Source organism: Aptenodytes patagonicus, chromosome 20, assembly GCF_965638725.1.
Source record: "Aptenodytes patagonicus chromosome 20, bAptPat1.pri.cur, whole genome shotgun sequence".
Taxonomy (NCBI): Eukaryota; Metazoa; Chordata; class Aves; order Sphenisciformes; family Spheniscidae; genus Aptenodytes; species Aptenodytes patagonicus.
The window spans coordinates 846046-867759 of record NC_134968.1 but is presented as its reverse complement, the minus strand read 5'-3'; the positions used below and the strand labels follow the sequence as shown (position 1 = coordinate 867759).

Genomic DNA, 21714 nt, shown 5'->3' with positions numbered 1-21714 from the left:
AGCAAGACTGCCCGAAGCTCTGTCAGACAATGCCATGCGCTGTGCTCCAGAACCGTTTTACAGACAGTATTTAACTTGAACAAAGCACCTAGTCAAAACAATTCTTCACTCTCTAGAAAAAAGGGAAGAATTCTGGAAGCAGAGTCCTCTCTCAGCTGAGATCTTGCTGTAACACTACATTTATGGTGAAAAATAAAACAGCATTCATGTTAACTGGCAGTACCACCAAGCCAAATCCATTTTCAATTCGAGACGGTGCAGCTGCACGCAGCTCCAGGCTTTAAGCTCATCCCTCCAGCACTTGTCCTGGCATTGTGCAAGAGAAGCAAGCGACAGACTGTCAGTTCAGAGTTTGACTTTGCATTTTCTTGCTTCTTTGGACTAGTAAATTACTTCTAGTTGAAAACTACTTGATTGGTTTAACGTATTTGTACAGTTCCTGTAAACATAATGAGAGCACACTGCTGCACACACACAGTAACCGTTTTCAATTATTAACCTGAATATTACTTTGCATTTCTTCAGAGCTAGAAAGAGCTCATCCACTCTATGGATCAGTAACACAAAATCAAACATCAAGCTCAACAAAATCAAGTTTTAGCAAAAATATTAAATGTTCAAGTGGATTAATTAAAAAAAGTACGGTGAAGAAATTCAGCCCAGAGCAAATTCAATATTCCCTTAAACAGGACAGTTCTTGGAGTGAAAACACAAAGCCCTTAATTCTAGCTGCATCACAGGGAATTCTCACATAAGCTGCTCTTTTAAATCCAAAGAAGCATTTCTCTGATACAAAATTGTTAAGCTCACACCTTATAATTTAAGTTAATGCCCGAGTGTACCGTTCCGGTAGAACCATGGCAAAAAAAAAAAAAAGAAAAAGAAAAAAAAAGACAGCTGGCAGGTAAAACGCAATTGTATGAAACTTGATTGAATCTCGGCAATATTTTCCGAAGATTAAGATAACTTACAAGTTACTACAAGCCCTAGACATGCTGCCATACTGCACTTCGGAGCCAAGCAAAACAAAGTAAGAGATTACTTCACCCTCTTACAAGTTGAGATTCCAGGAGGACTTCAGGGAAATCCTCTCTGCTGAGGAGCAGGACCAGTCTGAAAGTACGGGTCAGCATGGAGGGACCAAAAGATTCAAAGCTTTATTTATTTTTTTTTTTAATAAAGTTAACAGTAAAACAAAATTCACAAGCCTTCCCCTCCCCGAGCTGGTTTCCTCTTCACACACAAAAGCACACAAAACAGAGGTCTCCAACCGAGAAAAATGAAACTGCTCTAAGTACAATGAGACATGATGAAGGAAGGAGTCTAAGTATGTCCGTATTCAAGGTTAAAATAAGCAGATCAGGTATGTGTGGTTTTTGTTTTGTTTTTTTTTTAGCCAAACTGGAAAAAGAAATTTCCAGGCCCAGAAGCTGAAAAAGAAAATGAAAGATATTAGCACTTTCAAAATTCAAAGACAATATGGTTAACTACTATCCTGCAGTAGCTTGACGCCAAGCTAGTACTTAATTCAAACAAAACCGTTTGAACAGGTAGGAGAGATGAGATCTTTGCTATGCATTTCCAGCAGCTGACTTCCAACAAGTAAGAGAGTGGACTACTGATAATATATACAAGGAGGAAGGTAAACAGTACACGAAGCGTGCAAGACTTCTCAAAATTCACTTAACAAAAGACCTTAAGGAACACACACTTCCCTGAGGGGCATATTGATACTAGTTAAGTGCTGAGAGCTCGCTCGGTGCTGTATAAAGCCATCCTACTCCAAGGTGTGTGAAGAAAGCCTGACCACACATAAGGCTTGAAGGGACACTGAGTAACAGCTTCTTCATCGCCTCCAGTCACCTCAAAATGTTTGCAGGCAGAGGCCCTCAGGAGGATTCACAGCGTTATGAAACCAGAGGAGAGCTGTGTGATACATATGCACAGGACTTCTGACCAAGAATTGCCTTTGTCGCTTTAGCACCAGCAGCTGTATCCAAGTAATGGCCAACTATTTCTAAGCAGCAAAGCACCACTTAGATGGCAAAGCCTACACACACTTCTTGAAAAGGGAACCCCCGGGTTTTGTTGCTTTTGAACACAAAAGAACCAGAACTGGCCATCAGGTGGGATGCTGTGCAGACAGAACTTTCCAAGAGCTTAGACTTTTTTCTTTGGAAAAGTCAAATACTCTCCTCAAACAGCGCATCCACTCTGGGAAACTCGGCTGTCCTGTCAAGTGATTTGCGTACTTACATTTCCAAAGCTGACAGGAGAACACTTCCACCTACCTTCAAAACTGAAGCCACCTGGCCCACCAAAGAAGGCCTTGAAGATATTATTTGCATCAAAGTCTACAGGGAAGAAAAGGAAGTTGTGAGCTGAAGTGAGACAGCCAGTTACAGTTTTCACAATTTAGAAATTGTCACTTAACTGAGGGCCCATAAAGCATTTTACAAATGGACAAAAAGCTATAAACAGCTTGCTCGGTTGGAGCACTGCTATACAGCAGCAGAGCACAGGGCCACTGGCAGTAGCAGAAAACGGGTAAAAGCAACAGTTGTCAGAGACACAATTTCAGTCACAGGGGCAACCTAAGAATTTTGGATAAGCAGCATTTAGGGATCCACAATCTTTCTATTACTTGATTTTACACTTCCTGTGAAAGACTTCTGCCTCATGGCAGCTACTACCTACCGGATCAATCAAGGATAACATCCACCATATAACCTAGACTGTTCGCAACTTGAAACATTCAGTGCAGATCTGCCATTCAAATGCTTTCAGAGACCAAACCGACCCAATTAATAGGATTATTACAAATGGGAGGTTTGCTTTAGAGGAGGAGGTAGACTCTAATCTTTTTAAAGGCTGCCATGGTAGAATATCATAAGAAACACTTACCTCCCATGTTCAATCCATCCTCTTCTAGATCCTGCCCACTGTCATAGCGGGCCTTCTTCTTGGGATCTGACAGGATGGTAAAGGCTTCACCAACCTCCTTAAATTTCTTCTCCTCTTCCTTCTGTACTTCTGCACTTGCCCCACTGTGTCGGTCTAGGGATATGAAAACGAGCAGGAAAGAAGTTTTTAGTGTAAATGGAAAATGCTACACGTTCCCAGCTACTGTCACAGATTTAGATTTGTAGGGTCAGAACTGCAATTTGTCCAGAAATTCCCTCTCATATTTATTCCTGCCTCTGAGTGATGGCTGCGCAGGGCACATGCATGGAGCGAGGGGATCAAAGCAACAACGCATGCTCTAGTAACGGACTGTTTGTGGGTACCTGGATGATGCATTAGTGCTCTTTTCCTGTAAGCCTTCTTGATCTCATCTTCAGAGGCATTTTTGTCAACCCCAAGGATTTTATAGTAGTCTTTCCGTTTGCTCTTTTTCAGTTCCACCTGTGCGTTCTTTAGAAGTTGCTTGTGTTCTAGGAAGAAGTGCAATGCCAAAGGAAAGCGGCTTTAGTGTCAGGCACAGCCTCCTGCTTTAAAAGAGGCTGAAGGTCGACATGTTGAGATAACCTGGGTTGAAGGATTCAAGTGCCAAAAGTAACCAACCCCCTTGGATTTACAGTCAGGTAGCTAATTAAAGCCTCACTGTCCACTTAAGGCTGTTTCCAAATGCAGGTAAACGTCTCAGTGCTATTAAACTAGTATTTGTTAGACACCGAACCACAAGGACTAAGGTTACTCTGTCCGTTTGTCATGGTTTATTTCATTTCAGGCTACTAAAAAAGCAAGATGATAGTTAAGAACGAGAACCATAACCAGATATTCTGAATCTAGTGCATTGCTGCAGCTACAAGCTACGTTCTCTTCTCAGCAACAACAAACAAAATTGCCAGTTAAGGGAAACTTATGCACACAAAAAGAACGCCAATATGCTCACCTTTCGTTTTTTCTGTCTGATAAACCTTTTCATAGTCTCTTACAGCATCTTCATATTGTTCTGTGTCCATGTAACTGTGGAAAGAAACACTGGTGGCCAAGGTGTACTTCACAGGAAATATCAAAAGGGGGTTCAGGTACAAACTTTCTAGATGGATATGAATGAAGGAAAAGATGTGCACTGGACTGCAGAAAGAGCAATCATGAGAGGAACCCACAAAGGGTCACTGACTGGAAGCCCAGACACCTGCTCTTTGTGGGAAATCCTGGCACAGGAACCTGTACTTTGGGCTCCAAGTGGAGACTGCAATCTTATTTGGCAGCACAAGTTCTACTTTAATGATCTGATAATTACTTTATCCAGCCGCAGGAACTAATACCAGCCAGCAAGATCTCAAGGAAGCTGGTGCAGAGTTGTACACAAGCAACGCTGGTTAGAAGTGACAATCTTGGCACCTCAAACCGAAGGACGTGTGCCCGTCTATTGGCATTTCAGCCTTACTCACATATTAACTACTTACTGTAATTTAGCAATTACTGAGATGGAGCTTGAGAAGAACACTGAAGGTTGTAAATTAAAATGAATGCACAACAGGAAGGCTGCAGTAACGGTTTTGGTTCATCTATAAGCCAGGCAGCTTTGCCACAAACTGGAATAATCAGTATTGAGGAAAGTAGCAAATAAATCCGTAGTCAGAACAGAGCTTTGACTACTTCCCTGGTGGTGCCAAGTTACAAAGGAGACATACAGACTCAAACATCCTTTGTACAACTCGCTCAGCCTCACTGCGCTACACTGCAGTATTAGCTGTGGCTGAGATACGTACAGCCTCAGCTGATTTCTCCTTTATGGGAAGCAGGGCATCCCATTTCAAAATCTAGTTTGTTGGAAGCGTGAACAGCTCTGCCAGGATAAGATCTCTTACCCGCAGCAGCCCTTCTGAAAAAACTTGAGAGCGCGCCTCTCTGGGACAGAATGTCTTACATTTGTCTATAAACATAGTAAGTCAAGCTTTAGAACAAATCCTGCCTAAATACAACAATCAACAGGCAGTCCCAGATCCATGCAGGCAGGACAGACTACACAGCGCTTCCCCTGTCTCCTCGTCAGCATAAGGAAGAGGAACTAATTCAGGGCCCCTTAAGGCAGAAACTTTAATTCAGTTCAGCTTCAGATTTGTTATTCCTCTCACTCAGTGCTGTAGGGAGGGGGTTCCTACCCACAAACCTGCTCAGCATGTCCATTATAAAGGTCTACTTACCATTGTGCTCTCCTCAAGTATGCTTTGATATATGTGTCATCCAGTTTTACTGCATTCGTGCAGTCATCTATTGCTTCTTCAAGTTTCCTAAGCTACAATGTCAGACAGAAGTTAAGTGAATCCCAACCCACTAAGTAGCATTATTATTTTAGGCAATTGAAAGGTGTAAAGAATCTTGGAAAAATCTCACTGTTTTGTGTGTCTGCGTCTAGGAAATTTTTTCCAATCCCCCAAAAACAGAAAGCTTTTGTTCCCTAGGGAAAAATTAGAAGCTTGGCTAGTGAAATGGTAGAACTATGTGGTGCTTCTCTAAGAAACGCACTTGGAAACAAGGGTCTTCCTGAGAATGATCTGAAAACCAAGTTATTCTGTGTCCAAACTAATTCCCAGACTGGAAAATAAACTTAAAAATAGTTAAAATACTTTAAAAAAAAAGCATTGTTTGTTTTCAGACACAAACAGCCATGTAAAATATCCATTACTGCTGCCTCCAGCTCATCCCATTTCCCAGGTTTTGAGAACAGCCTCTGCCTCTTGACCAAGTAGGGGTGTTGAAAAGCCTTGATGCTGGTAGGACAGGCATCAACACACAGAGACAGCTGAGGAGGAAACATGCCTAGAGGAAATGCAGGGTGGAAACTAGAAGCACTATCACATGACTGACTGTTTCTCTGGATAGTGCATGACTAAAATGCAACAGCAAACCTGGAAAAAGTGTCCAGGGTTTTTAAATTAGGTTATTTTTTTTTAGATCAAAAACCAAATCAAGACAGATGATCTACAAGAAGAATAAGAAAAGAAATCTCTTCATTACTGGGAAGGAAACAAATAAGGATGCCTTTATGCTGATTAAGTTAAGGCTAAACTACGTTCAACCTCTCCCTCCCACTCTGTGCAGCCCAAGTATTTGTTTCTTCAGCAGTCAACTTTGTTGGCTGTTTGGAACAGATCCAATCATTGTGCAAATACAAAAACCTGAAACGTTGCCTACAGCACTAGAAAGATCCAGCTGCCCCAGCAGCCAGAGAAGCCTATGCTTTCCAGAATAACCGATTTGCAATTTATAAACTACATGGTGAGGAATATGATGAAAGACTACCTGCCAGGTGACCATTTCTTACCTTTGAATTAACTGTCCCCCGGTTGCAGTAGAGTTTGGCATTTGTTTTTATGTTATTTGGATCTATTCCTAGTGCCTCTGTGTATAGTTCATATGCTAGTTTGTAATTTCCTTCTTTGAATGCTTTATTCCCATCTTCTTTCTTTGCTTTAAGTGCTTTGGCATTCTGAAAGAAAATATACCCTGGATAAGGACATTAGGTAAGTGGTTCAGGGGTACCAAGCACCTTATTTTGCTGGGTGAGGATCCTCAAATATAACTGTTATAATTTGGTTTCAGACACCATTACAGGATACAGAAGTCACAGCCTTGCTACAGCAGCTGGAACAAGCTGTAAGCATTTTGCCTGTCCCCCAAGAGAAGTGCTAAGGAACAGCCAGTGCCAGTTACAGGCATTCTCCACAGGAACAAAGGTTGCCTAACGTTTAAGATAAGAACGTGATAGTAAAGGAAATTCATGGATTTAAAAAAAAAATAGCAACGGCACCTCACTTTTTGAGAGCTTATACAAGTAAACCAATTTAAAAAGTCAGTCAAAGAACTACAACAGAGTAGAAATGAGCGAAGGAGCAACATGAAAGGAACAGTGTTTAAATGCAAGTCAACCTGTAGGCACTAAGTCAGAAGTTCTAAAAGAACTGATAGACCTAGTTTTATTGCTCCTATCAAGGAACAAAGAAGAATGAAAGGGAGGCAGTCTTCAAAGTATCACAGTCTTCTAAGAAAGAGCTTCTAGCAACTCACAGTGTTATTTAAAGCAGCAAGTGGTTGTCTTTGGGAAGGGCTGGACACACTGCTTGCTACTGGAGATCCGGGGAATGATAATGTTGAGGGAGGGAGAAGGGATTGATCCAGCAGAACCAAGTTAAGCGTTTGGTAATAAATAAATAAATAAATAAATAAAAAATCCTGGTGATTTTGCAGTCCCATCCCCAGTATCCACAACTTACACGGCAGGCAAGACACGCTTTCTCGTGATCAGGAGCCATTCTGAGTGCTTGGACAAAGAATTGCACTGCCTTCTCAATACAGTCCTCATAATAAAGGCAGAGACCACGGACATACAGAGCGTCTGCATTTGTTGAGTCCATTCGTAAGATGTCACTGTAATAGACATTAAAAAAATGAAATGTTTCCCTATTCCAGTTTCCTTGCAATCTCCAAAAGCGCTCTTCCTCCACTGAGCTATTTAGTTATTTTATCAAGTCCGTGGTACAGATGTGCAAAAAGTATGGGAACTTGCTCAAGCAAGACTGCTGGTTATTAACTGAGTCTAAATACAGTTTCCCAGTAGGATTAACTTTAAAGGGGATAAACTCATGCACTCTTCCTCATCACAGTTTGCATTAAGGACTATTTCTTTTTTATATTCCCTCATGCATTTCGGGCTGTGGAAAACAAGCAGCACCCAGGACGTACCACCAGCTGTTACTCAAACTCTAGACCTTAAGACGCTCACCTTGCTACAGACTGTGCTTCTGGGTAGCGACCCAATAATGCTAAACATTCAGCCTTGAGGATTTTGAATCGGTGACAAGCAGGAGCAAACTCCAAAGCACGATCCATGCAAAATACAACCTGGTGTAAGAAAAAACACAAATGTGAGCAAAGCAAATAGCCAAAGGCCTGGTTTGAAAGGCTGCACCATTACCACACTTGAGATTTCATATTTGTCTTTGAACAGGAAGATAAGTGTGCAGACACCTGTTTCCTCTGCTGCTGGAGACATATCTCATTACAAAATTTTCCTCGTGCAGGTTTTTTGTTTTTTCTTTTAAAGGGCTTTGTGTACAAAGGTCTGTGGCACCTGCTGTGTTACTATGACACAGCACTACACAGAAGATTCAAGGGACACCTGTAGAAGGTCCATCCCTTTAGATCTTCTGAAATTGTAGGCCCTAAAGAAAAAGCCAAGGAGGACAATTCTACCCCTGTTTCCTGCATTATGAAGACATGTGGGAAGGACAGAAATTCAATAGATTCAGACAGTTTGGACTGGACAAAACACAAAAAAAGTACAGTGCAGGGACTGATCTTACACTGGTCTGACTGCAATGGGCAGGGTGATCTAATAGGTCCTTTCCATCTCTGCCTCTCTGGTGGAGACATCTGCACGAGAACAGGGTCATTGTTCCACCAAGGTTCATCTGCTTCCCCGGCCTGTGACATCACGATTGCCTGCTGTGGGAAGCACTGTGCTCCAGACTGAGAAGCCAATGGCTTCTGGGTGAGGAAGGAGCCAGAGCAGCTCTCCAGAAACAAAGATCACATTTCATGCAAGCCTCCCCAGTGAAGTGAGACAGGAGAAGTGACGGGACAGATGCAAAAGCCCAGAACATGCAATACAGGCAGGGCAATTCCTACACACGAAATCCAGATTGACCATACATCCCATTTGCTCCTCATAATCATGTGATACAAAGCTGGGATTTACCCTTCCAAAATCTTGAGCTTAGCCTAAGAGTGTGGACAATCTCCCTTCTGGGCCAAACTTGGGCCTTACATGCATCCACTGAACAGAAACAGTTGCACGAGAAGTGTTTGGTGCCTTTCAGATTTCATGCTGTCATTTCTTGTTATATCAGGTCAGTACCAGCTGCATCCTGTTACAGCCCTTGGGAAGAGAGATTTGGAAACAGTAACGGAGAATGCCCCACGCAGCTCCTTCAATGACCCTCACTATAAAACTGGCAGACAGACTGATTTTTTTTTTTTTTTTTTAATTAAAGAGTTGAGAAAGAAGAATCTTGGATATGCATTTTAGGAGCAAAGCGTGATCGAATGCTGCTGCTGACAAAATCTGTATCAAACAGCTCATTCATGGTTCCACTCACCCTGCAAAGCAAACAGTAATAGAGGATATTCAGCCTGAGCCAGTCACCCTCTTCACTTTTCATTCGTTCAGTGCTAAGAGAGCATGAGCTCTGCCATCGTCACAACTATTACAGTTCACAAGACAGCCCTGCTTTAATAGCAAAAGTATGTTGTACAGCACCTCCCATTAGGACCCAGCTAATGTTAGGCAGGGAAATTAGACATGCATCTGGCTGAACTGGCCAGCTAAAATATGTCCGTTCATAATTCTACAGGAAACAATTGAGTTAATCTTACCTTCCTGAAATCCCGTTTCTCAAAATCCACTTCAGCTATTTTTTCGTACTCAAGCACAGTACTGGCGTTCTTCAGCTGAAAGACAGGAAAACATAGAAAGTGTTGCAGGACAGTCACTACTCTGAAACACCGTCAAGCAGCATTTAAGCAGCCAATCCCTAAAGTGTCAGAGCAAAAACTATTGCAGACCATGGAACAATAATGCAGATTACATGAATACTTTTGCCAGCATTAAAATCAGTTTGAAATCAAGTGACCTAACTGGTAGCCCACGAAAATGTACCCCTGTGAATGAGATACAAAAGTGGCAGCAGCCTTCTACATGCTGCATCACCCATTTCCTTACCACCATTCACCATTTCTCCTCTGGAGTGCTGGGTGAAAGACCAGCTTAGCCTCCATGCTCTTCTGCTAAGAAGAGACAATCACACACAAAAGTAACTATGCAACCTGGCGGTCTACTGAAAACCAGATACAGAGACTGACAGCATCTCATTTTTTCCCATTACCTCACAGCATGCAAACAGTCATCACTAACGATGACTGTGATTCCACCTTGCAAATTCGAAGTGAAAAGCTTACCAGTTCAATCCGTTCCTTTTGACAGCCCCATCTACTGGGAATATTTAAATTTTAAGAACCTCTTACCTCTTGCTGTGCCTGGGTATTCTTATGATCCAGTTCTAAAACTCGTTGAAAGCAGCGGCTGGCAGCCATGGCATTCCCTAGGGAAAGATGGCACTTCCCTTCCCGTAGGTGGCCCTGAGAAGACAGTTAAAAGGGAGTTGCAAGAGCTGCAATAGGTGGAGACAAGGGTATTAAGACATGAATAAGAAGTATGAAGTTTTCCACGTACCCTTACAAAGCTATCATCCAATCTGACAGACTGCTGAGCATCTCCCAGCGCTTCTCGGAATCTCCCCAACATCATGAGTGTGGCAGCTCTGTTACCATAATAACTGGCATTATTAGGACAGGTATCTGGAGAAGATGTAAGAGCGCTCACTGTTAGTGTAATGCAAGCAGTTATACAACTTGTAGAACATATTAAGAAGCCGTGGTTGGATTCAAAAATCACATTCCCTCCCAATTTATAATACGTCACCTGAGTGGCTTAAGATGACGCATGATGGTCAAGCAGCTGTTTTGATAGCAAGTCATAAAACTATTGCTCCCCACACCATACACAGGAATTAACTCATATAGAACAAAAGTTTGTGGTGTTCAGTCTGGCAGCACTGCTGACCCTGCATTAGAGGGAAAGCTGGATTGGTTTCATGTTAAGAATATCTTGGCTGGAGGAGAAACAAAGAACTGCTGCAATCACCCACGTTGGCACTGACTTGTGTTATCAATCTGGTGAAATTTTGCAAGGTAAAGCAGGCAAAAAATTTTCATCCAGCGCGTGCTGTTAAAAACCCTGCTGGTGTATTTTAAATCAATAACCAGCTTTGATTTTTAGACATGGTATTCAGCAAATATTAATATTATCATCAACTGTTCTCACCTATGGCTTTTGTGTAATAGTTGTACGCTTCATTGTAATCTTTCTTGGCATAGTATGCGTTTCCTCGTTCCTTGAATGACTCTGCTTCTCTGAAAGGAAGCAAAACACCACATTTTAAGAGGAATTGAGCATCAGAACAGATTCTGACCACGACCAAGCATTTGATCCCCAAGCAATCTCAGTGTAACTCTTCAGTGCTCCAAAATGCTTATAGCTGGTTGCTGCTGGATTTCCTCTGTATACATTGTCCATGAGAAAACAGCACACCTCACGTCCTGCTGGCTCTCAGACACTTCATCACTTTACTAGGGCCACGAACGGGGATACTCAGGGGTATTACCTAGCTGAATATTACAGGAATGCAATAGCAGACTAAAGCCACTTTTGAGCACCCTCCCTTCAGTCTCAGGTGCACTGGCTTCTGAGTCCAGCAAAACTCAGTTGTACATGGTTAACCAAGCCAGCCTACTCCTGCAAGGTGCTGCATAACCTCAGCAGTCACTGAAGTCAAGAAACAGAGTGCTGTCTATCTTTCAGAAGTAGTCCCACATACTTAGGAAACAGGGCCAAGAACAATTTCTACATTCAAAAGACAGCTAAATTGAGGAGAAATAAGGGTGCAAGCCTCAAGTAGAAGCTTGGCACTGCCTTGGCAACAGGTCCAGAAATAGTCCTCACACTCAAGAGCAAGCATTTGCAGAGACAGTTTAGGACATTTAAAAACACACAACATATGGTTTAAAGCAGCATCCCTTAAACTCTTGAAAGCAAAGTTTCCCCTGAAGGAAATTAAACCCTCCTCCCATCTACCTTCACCATTTTAGATAAGCAGTCCGAGAGGGAATTTGTACCATGGTGTTGAAGTTTAACTCAGCTTCACTGAATTAAATTCAGTGATTTAATTCACTTCCTTCCCCTCTTAGACTGTTTAACATGTAAAAACTATGAGGCCAACTCAAAAGAAGCATCACCCCACTCTAAGATACAGCAGTCAAGTCTTGCATCGTGCTTTTGGGACTTCACTGCTGTAGCCAGAGCGACAGACACTGTTTGTCCACTCTCCAAAACACTTGCACAGCCAGAACTCTGGCCTCAGACAAAGACAAATTCTAACCATCAGAACAAAGACCAGCTCAGACTCCATCCTTCATGTCCCACCAGGGATGCAGCCAGCATATCTACGAGCCCCAGCTACTCTCGCCTTCAACAATGAGCAATCTTCTGCTAGAGCAGCCCAGCCGTGGGGATCACCTGCACAGGGGAAATGACCGTATCACGAGCAGTACAGTTGAAGTTGATTATTACAGGTCATCTTACTCCTCTTGGGTGACTACCAACTGATCTGAACATAGCCTTTGCTGAAGCAATGAAGCAAGACGCCAAGGAAGCTAAAACAGCTGGGTGACCCCCTGTCCTGGTTTTGGCTGGGACAGAGTTAATTTTCTTCCTAGTAGCTGGTACAGTGCTGTGTTTTGGATTTAGGATGAGAATAATGTTGATAACACACAGATGTTTCAGTTGTTGCTGAGCAGTGCTTACACTAGTCAAGGACTTTTCAGCTTCTCATGCCCTGCCAGCGAGAAGCTGGGAGGGGGCACAGCCAGGACAGCTGACCCAAACTGGCCAAAGGGATATTCCATACCATACGACGTCATGCTCAGTATATAAACTGGGGGGAGTTGGCGGGGGGGTGGCAACCGCTGCTCGGGAACTGGCTGGGCATTGGTCAGCAGGTGGTCAGCAATTGCATCGTGCATCAGTTATTTTGTATATTCTTTTATCATTATTATTATTTTCCCTTCCTTTTCTGTCCTATTAAACTGTCTTTGTCATCTCAACCCACAAATTTTTTTTTTTTATGATTCTCTCCCCCATCCCACTGGTGGGGAGAGCGAATGGCTGTGTGGTGTTTAGCTGCCTGCCAGGTTAAACCACAACACCCCCCAGTCTGCCAGAGCAGAGTTGCACTTGAGGGCTCAAAGACGGATTAGTTCCAGGCTGTGCTGAAACGTTGGGCTCCAGCATTTCTTGAAAGAAGGATCCAGAAGTGAAGGTGTCTCTTTGCACCACTTGCTGCAGGAAAGCTATTTACAGGGAAACCCAAGGTAAACAAAAGCAAGCCAAATCAGAGAACACAGAACTAGAGAGCAAAGAGTCACAGGACTTTTTATGTACAAATACCTCCATCCAACTCCAGAGCAAGCATGAACTGTTCAGTTGCTCTCACGGCTGAGGAGCTTTATAACTGTATCTGACAACACTACTGTAACAGTCAAAGGCGTGAGTCAGAGACAGTCTTCAGTCTACCAGGTACTATAAACACAGAGATAATCTTTAGCTTTAAAAATTTAGTTTCATCTATCACAGGAAGTATAATGCAAGTGATCCACTTCCATATTTCTGTACACCTTTACAAAATTCTCAAAAATTAGATGCAGCTTTGGGCATGTTTCAGGACTGGGTTTTGCCCAGAGGAAGCAAAGACTTCTCTTTCATGAATCACTTTCTTAATAAACCTAACAGGATAGAAGTTGACTGTCTTCACTGAAGGCTGTAGCTGCAACACATTCAAAGAGTGGAAAAGGGGCTCTTACTATAGAAGGCTTACTGTTAGAACGTACCATAGTGAGAAGCCTCTTTCAGTATATAAAATAAAAACTGAAGGGAAGACTGCTGACTAGTCCTGCATTTTAGTAAGCTGCCAAATCCAAGACCTGAGGGTGCAGAGCAGATTTGGTAAGAGTCAACCACCACTTCGCATTTTTATTTTGGAAGTACCTAGAGATCAGATGCTTATGCGAGAAATGCATTTATCTACTGGAAACTGCCCTCGCTACAAAGCTGCCAACCCAGGACAGACTGAACTCAAGCCACAGTGTCCTTGCTGAGGGGGGAGCGCTGCCAGAGCCCCCCGGTGCTCCCAGGGCACATCTCGGCAAAGGCAGCGCAGGAGCCGAAACCAGGAGGAGGGACCCCACCAGTGAACGAGAGCAATGTTCAGCAAGCCTACTAGAGAAAGAACAAAGGGAATTGTGTTGAAACAAGTTCACATGTTTTTAACCTCATTCAGGCTTGCCATTGGCCATTCCCACACAACCGCCTCATGCAAAGGGTTGTTTTCACTGAACCATCACAGTTTTGCCAGCTGGCAAAACAATAGACACAGGGAGCTGCCACACCGAGGGCCCACAGCTGAAGTGTGTGCTCTTCACTTTCATTTTTAAACTTTTGCCATCAGCTACGCTCCAGCAATGCAATGGAGCAGACGCACCTCTACTGTAACTCTGCTCAAGTCAAGCAACGGAAAGAACACACAACCACATTGCTGTATTTATTTGAAATAAGATGAATAAGTAACAGGGTGGCAAAGAAACAGTTTAGCGCATGCACCCCACTGCCTCAGAAGGGTCTTGTCACTGCTCCTGGGTTCAGTTCATCCCTGCTGCACCCGCTCCCATTCCAGCAAATGATGAACTTGCCCACCTGAGACGGGAAACTGCCGTATCTCCTCTGCCCCAGCCTTCCCACCACCTCGCCCAAGGATGGTGCTTGTTCCGCAGCCTTGCTCTTCCTCAGAAGCCAGCACACTGCCAGATCCTGAACAGCAGGCAGCTGCCACTACAGCACCCCTCCGTGCTCCTCCTTCCCTAAGGCCACAAGATCTAGAAATGATTATGTGCCTGTTGGATGGACCTGTATCACAAGCGGCAGGACTCATACTTTGCATGATTAAAAATGTGTCCAAACACAACCACCTTTTTTGAATGTTACAGATCAAACATTCAAAATACAGTGGAAAAAATAATCAGCAATTCTTCACTTCTGGAACCTTGACAGTAAGTAGTTTAACCAAAACTTTATTCTCGTTTCTGTAATCATAAAGGGAAAAGAAAAATCACAGATCCACTTAAAGTACCTTCTCTCAGAAGCTCTCTGTGGTATAGTATAAAGAAAAGGGTGAACAGTATTAATGGCAGAACTCATCTCTCTGAACCACCACTGTAACCTCCTTAGCATACCAGTCCCTGATTCACAAGTCTTTTAGCAATTTTACCTGTCATGTCATGAGGAAGTGGTGCCTAATAGATACAGCTAAAGGGCTGGATGCCAGAACACCCTGTCTGCCAACAACTGCCAGGAAGAGCTGGGAAAACAGGAGAAAGAAAACAGATACATGGCAAAACCAACTTTCACAAAGCATCGGTATTCTGAGATGCTAGAGAAAACACACGAACACAAGAATTACTGTTTTCTACTCGTTTTTATTGGTCTATTTTCCTTTTAAGTATTTACTTTAACACAGACTGATACATCAACAAGTCACAGCACCTCAGATAACACTAGCAGAAAGGAAGTACACAGGTATTTCTATTGCTCACGTGGCTTAAAGCTTAACGATGAAAAAAGATTGTGAAAGAAAAAGCAAATTGCCTCCAAAGCACAAAGGCAAAGACAGTTGCTGGAAACGCAAGGCTTGTGGTCTGAGGTCCTAGACACAGAACAGAAGCATCTCTCCCCAGTTGTGCTCCACTGACATAGAAAGCACACAGAGAAAACAGTTCTTGTTTACCACGGTCTCTGGCTATAACAAGAAAAAATGCAGATCTCCTGATATCACTGGTAATTGTTTCAATCCAAACAGATGCTACAGCCTGAATGAGATCATTCTGCATCTCGCACTGATGTAGGCTGCATTCCCCACTTGCTACTTTTGAAACTGAAGAAGAATCGTGCTTTGCTAAAAATACGATCCAGGCTGAATGGATTGCTTTGTGAGGGGAAGTTAGTGTCTTCTCAGGGCCTCTCCATGCTGGATGCAGAAGACAGGGAAGAGTCGCACCAAGGATCTCAGGAAGAAGCTTGTCTTTCATTGCTTGCGTGCACCACGGGCTCGCAAGCAGGGGACTGTTTGGAGTACCTCTCTCCCTGCAAGCTAGTCAATTTTTTCTCCTCTTTTCTAACATTTGTCAGGACCCCTAGTTCAAGTGCTCCAGCCCCTGTCACCCTAGAGGACCTGCCATCAAAACAGGCAGCAGCCACATGTTCTGATGCTCCCCTCGCACACCCAGAGGCTCAGAGGATGCAGCATGCAGCACTCGCTGCCTGCCTGGTGGGAGAAGGAACCATCACAAGGCTCCCTCTATTCCCCATGGCCTGCTGAAAGCTCAGCCCCTGCTCGTTCCCAGAACAGAAGAGCTATGAGAAGCAGCCATCCCGCGCACCAGTGACACAATCCCACATTTGCTTAACAACTTCTGCCTCCTCAGAGCTTCCACACGCTGCCCCCGCTTGCGCGCCAATCGTGGTTTCCACCCCTCCTTCTCCAGGTCCGAACGAGACATATGCAGACCTACCTTGCAACGGACCTCATTTTCTAAGTCGTCGAAAACTTCTGGGAGCTGTACAAACAGCACCTCCTAGATCTAGGGGTGCTGGCACAGACCCTGCGCACATAGGTACGTGCACTCAAAGCAGTACTACCCAGCTACAGCAATTCAGCATGTAGCAGGTGGCAGACTTGCTCTCTTCTCGACCCTCACTCCTACTTCATTTCCTGCCTCCATTATGAAACAGTGACCAAAAAAAAAAAAAAAAAATTTTCTAGGATTTAAGGCAGGCTCCAAAATCCTGTCCTGGCCAAGCAATCTTTTTTGGGATGCTCTCACAACAGGAACACACCTGCCTTTACTAAGCAATTCTTGCAGAGACTTTTTCTTTAATAGGATACGGTGCCTTTATCTGGCATTTTTTTGGTTGAAATCCAGTCCAGATTCTCAGCTGTCAGATGTTACTCAGCTGCTCGCGTAAAATAAGTTTGGTGATCTCAATACAGTTTACAGCAGGCAGATGTCTAGAGCTTAAAATTAGCTGTCATATTTGCCACTGGACATACTATACTCTCCCCTCCCTTCTTTCAGGACTCAGAAGAGAAGCCAAACACTACGTGGGCCAGAGAGATATACAGGGTATACTTCCCTGTATGCTTTAGAGACCCTTCCTCCAGGTTAGGTTTTACACTCTGAGTGAGGATTTAGAGCGAAGGGAATCTCCCTCTAATCTCCCATCAGTAGTGTTTGTGTTTTCTGTCTCTGGTGCAGAAAACACCACAAAATCATATATAACATACACTGCACCCTCTGCAGCTAGGCAGCATCATGCTGACCCTATTGCAGCAGGGACCAAACTAAACACAGAGCAGAACAGTACACCACCCAACACATTTCTCTGCACATCAGCACCCCCCACTGAACAAGGAGTGGGTTTACTACTAGCTGCAATATAGAAACGAAAATCACGACATTTACTCACAGCATGCCCCAAACCAGGGAAATCTTGAGTCTGTACACGCAAGTATCTGCATGGATAGTTAAAGACACTGCAACTGAAACATAAAAGCAAAGGTCTGCCACAAGTCTCTCACAAGAGCAGACAACAGCAACATAACTGACATTTAATACAGAGCGTGCACAAAAACCCCACGCGATCCTCTACACACACCTCAGAACATTCCCAACACCCGAGGACAAACTCAATCATGGAAGACCAAAAGCCGTAAGAACCAAAATACGCCACAAGAAATCAAAGAAATGAACCGAACCTCTCCCTGCAGCTGTAAGTGAACGCAGCCCGACGAGCCCCGAACTTTAATTGCGCAGTTATGTAACACACCTCACTCACAGAGCTCAGTATTAACCTAATTCATAGTAATGGCGCGATCATTTCTGGCAGGGTCACATCATTGCTGTCACGAGAACCCACAGAAGGGTCTAGAACCAGCTAGAGATTGCTTTTTTCCACAGAGGCCTAAATGAAGGAAGCCAGCCAGCTGTAAGAATTACACGGTAAAACAACTGCATCTACAACATGATTCACCCTAGAAAAGCATGTCTTGTGTTAAAGAAAAAGGCTGGAACTGTAGGTACTGACCATCTTTTCATACTGTATAAAGCGACTACCTAATTCAGAGTATTCCAATACTCTGCAAATGTATGGGAGAGCAAACAACTATGCGAGCAGCTTCTGCTGCTCCTTGTATTATCATAAGATCATCAAGTAATTACATATTACTAAAATAGGCTGGATTTACAGCCTGGGAAACTCAAGTGCCCATTTGCAAGCAGAACAGGAATAGTGGAACCTTCTTCAGGCTATGCCCTAATGAAGCTTACCCACCAACAGTGCCCCTACAGCTGACTCAACCCCCCCAACTCCTGCCAGCACTCCCTGAGAAAGCAGTCAAGTAACAACATTTATACATGAGAAGCCTGACCAAGATGCAACTCATTTCATGCAAAATAGCAGTGGAAAGATTCTTGCTACTCACCAACACCTGACAACCTCCAGACAACGTCTGTCGAACTAATTAGTGACCCAAAGTCAGGCAAGGTCTGAAACCTTCTTGACTTCTGCACAATTTACTTTGTGTGGCAAATTTCATGTTCATTGCTTTACTAAGGTTAACTATGATTTCCTGCTGAGGCATCAAAACATCTGAAGTCTGCAACAAAAGCACTGTAAAAGCAACAGTCTGTGCAGATCATTTCATAATGATATTTTCCGAACGATTTGAGATACTTCTTTTTAAGAGACTGCCACATCCTCCAGTGCTGAAGAATGAGGAGAAAGATCCAGCCTTAAGCACACACATCAGACAGAACCTAGAGCTGCCAGGAGGATGACAAGGAAATTCTCCCTGGCAAAACTCCCAGTGACCCCAAGCTTGCAGACCAGCTGGGCCCAGGGAAAGACTGCTCCCGTGCGTTAGAAACCTTTAAAATTAATTAAAAAGAAAAAGTTACTTTTTGGGGGTGGACCAGTCTCTGACCACACCACAACTCAACCCCTGCTCATCAGCTGCTCCCCAGCAGAGGAGCTGGCACTAACAGCACCACTACCCAGCAGATAAAATTAATGCTATGACATCAACCCTTTTCCATAAGGACCCCCACAATTTATGCAGCAGCAGATAATAATTATCCTGTGACCACACTATTCTTGTGCCTTAAACAACCTGTAAGTGAGCCATTTGGCATGTTTTCAGCTGTTTCAGTGCATTAGTTACAATAATTCTGAAATACAGACCTCCACTTTTGCTAATTTCCTAATTTTTATTAAGGCACAGAGAACAGAATCACGCATTTAGACAAAGGTGAGTCCTTAAGCAAAGTATCTGTATCTTGTCCTACCGTAATTCCTAAACAGAAGTACAGAACATGGAAGCCCTTGATGCTGACTTAGCTGATTCAGAAAAGGTTTTCACTTATTTTTGCTGGTTTTTTTATAGAAGCTAGCACAGACACATCATAAAGGCTGTACTAAATCAGATTCAAGTGTATGTCTGTGCATGCCCATTAATGCAGAGTGCCTGAGTAGCCCTTACACAGTTCAAGATGTTTTACAAACATTAGACGCCTAATTAAGCCTCCAACTACTCTCCCTAATACAGTGACTATCACCCTAATTTACATGAGATCAACTGAGCCACAGAAGTTAAGCACCTTACATAAGCCAGGAAGGGCCAAAGTAGAGAAGAGGTTAACACACCAGACCCCAAGAAAATCTGCCCCAGCTGGCAGAAAGGCATGAGTGTGTAAAGCCTGCACTTTCTGAGCAACCAAGAAGAATAACTGGAAGCAGAATAATCATCTCCTACCCACACATTTTTCTTTTAGCGAGATAAAGAAGTAATATCCCAACAACAACAAAAAAGGGAACATTGTGAAGTCACCTACAGAAGCACTTCATGGCAATAACCGTGAATTACGGCACTGGCCTTATGACACCAAGAAAAACCCAGATGCATGAGACTGCCCCCGTTCTTCACAGCTGGGCCTTCCCCTCAGAGCAGGGCGAGGACCAAACACTGCCCACGAATTCTTCTGTTTCTGTACCTGCTCAGCCTTTCCCAAGAAGATCATCCTATTCATGACTGGTTTCCTGTGCCCATCACTTCTGCAATGAAACTTGGGAAGGAGGAAGGAAGGGTAACTTTAGAGGTCACTATCAGAAGACGACTGCGCCTTCAGCATGGTTTTTACATTTGGATATTTTTAACATTTCAAACACCACATTTAACTAGCCTGGGGGAAGGAATGACCTACCCATAAACAGGGCTTTCCCAACTTTACAGGCCATGCAATTTGTTGGTATTCTATGCACAACATCCAGGTGCCTCTTCAGCAACATCTAATTTAACTCCTTAGCATGACATCACCAGGAAGCCAGCTCCTTCCCAGCCCGGCTCCTTAAGCCTTCAATTTCTGACAGTAAACAAGCAGCACAAAACACCTCAGGCCATCAATGTTATTTTGAAAATACTACTCCTCAGAGGCCACTTTCGGTTTTGTTTCCTCCTTTTAATTCCATCCACTGAATAATTTTCTAGAACAATTGCCTCACCACCTACAGAAATAGTTCTCTCCTCCCCAGTTCCCCAGGAGATAACCAACTGCCAGCATTAGATGCTGCAGAACCAGCGGAGTTTCCTAGACATCGGACCTTCCCATCTCTCTGCCTGCAGAGACTGCAACGCTCAGCTGCTGCTAGGAACCAGCTCACTTGCTCTTGAGAAGAAAAAGTGCAAGAAAGGTTGGGATTCCCACCACCCCCAGCCTTAGACGACACTGTCTGCTCCCCTGGGCAAGGTGCACCAGCCCACTTTGAAAATAAACTAGTTACTGAAATTTGAAGCTCTTTAATTATGATGACATTTTCAGAGCAGGACTCTGCCCAAACATACGCCTGCAACTGACATTTTTCCCATTATCCACAGCAAGGCAGGACAGAGTAAAAATTGCTGCGTGTAGATTTCAAATAGTACCAGGGACAAGGGAGTTGGGTATGATGAAGAAGCGAAGAGCACTAGAATCTACGAGTCTGAAGCTTCCCTTCTACACCACAGTTTAATCCCTTCCTCCTCGTCCTCAGCAATGGGAGAAAGCTCTCTTCAGACACCAGCCCGCATGGCCTCGAGACAGAAAGAATGTTAATTATATTTCTAGGACACTCAAACGCTGGTTGACTGAAGACAGCCTGACTCCACTACAGGGTATATGTTCTAATCCTGGTATGCGCGAGGGCCATGAGATCTCACACGGGACGCGCAGCCAAGGCGTCCCAAAATAAAGCGTCACCCGGCAGCGAGCACAGCCCCGCACCGCATGTGGCATGTCACAGCCCCGGGCGGGACTGCGGGCCGTCGCTGCGGGGCCCCGCGTGGGAGCAGCCAGCGCTTCCCTGCGGGACGAGGCTCGGCTTGGAGAAAGGCCTTTGCCCTCAGGGCCCGCCCCGGCCAGGGACCTGCCGAAGCTCCCCGGCAGCGCACCCTGCCCTGCCCGGCGCCCCGGCGCGCACCCGAGCCCCGCTGCCCGCGGCCCGTTGGCGCTACCCCCGCAGAGCTCCCGCAGCCCGCCGGGCGCCGCGCCGGCCTCGCGGAGGAGGCCGGAGGGGCCCTGCCCGCCCGCCGGCCCCCAGCGCTGACCCGCGCGGGAAGGGCCGGCCAAGCACCTGCGGCTCCCCCGCACCGAGGCCCCGGGACCTGCCGCGCCGGCCCCGGCCCCCTCCCGCTCCCCGCAGCCCAGGGCCGCCCCTGGCTCCCCCAGCCTCACCCGCCCGCCGGGCCCCGGCCCAGGGAGCCCGGCCCCGCCCGCCGGGAGGGACACCGGCCGCCCCCTCCCCCGCCCGGCGGGGCGAGGCCGACCCGCGGCAGCCGCTCTACCTCCGCGTCTCCTCCTCGCTCTCGGGCTCGCCGGGTCCCTCGGGCGCCGCCATGATCACATCGCACTCGGCCGCCGCCGCCATCTTACCGCCGCGCCGGGCCG

General features: G+C 44.9%; 1 protein-coding gene across 1 annotated transcript; it reads right to left on the bottom strand.

Moving 5' to 3' along the window:
* Positions 1 to 1134: 1134 nt before the first annotated feature.
* DNAJC7 (DnaJ heat shock protein family (Hsp40) member C7) lies at positions 1135 to 21705 on the bottom strand. The gene is made up of 14 exons (XM_076356653.1): positions 21612 to 21705; positions 10895 to 10983; positions 10244 to 10368; positions 10036 to 10149; positions 9388 to 9462; positions 7736 to 7854; positions 7227 to 7380; positions 6278 to 6442; positions 5157 to 5248; positions 3896 to 3969; positions 3288 to 3434; positions 2905 to 3057; positions 2292 to 2354; positions 1135 to 1430 (listed from the first exon to the last, which is right to left on the bottom strand). The coding sequence occupies exons 1-14, from the start codon at positions 21692 to 21694 to the stop codon at positions 1393 to 1395; spliced, it is 1491 nt and encodes a 496-aa protein (XP_076212768.1). The 5' UTR covers positions 21695 to 21705; the 3' UTR covers positions 1135 to 1392.
* Positions 21706 to 21714: the final 9 nt, after the last annotated feature.

What these genes read in the sequence shown, in the direction of transcription:
- DNAJC7 (XM_076356653.1), bottom strand. Translation starts at nt 21,694, where the DNA reads ATGGCGGCGGCGGCCGAGTGCGATGTGATCATGGCGGCGCCCGAGGGA. An exon ending in AAGCGTGTCTTGCCTGCCGT is followed by an intron (nt 6,443 to 7,226) that starts GTAAGTTGTGGA and finishes ATTTTCTTTCAG; the next exon opens with AATGCCAAAGCACTTAAAGC. An exon ending in GGGGGACAGTTAATTCAAAG is followed by an intron (nt 5,249 to 6,277) that starts GTAAGAAATGGT and finishes CTGACATTGTAG; the next exon opens with CTTAGGAAACTTGAAGAAGC.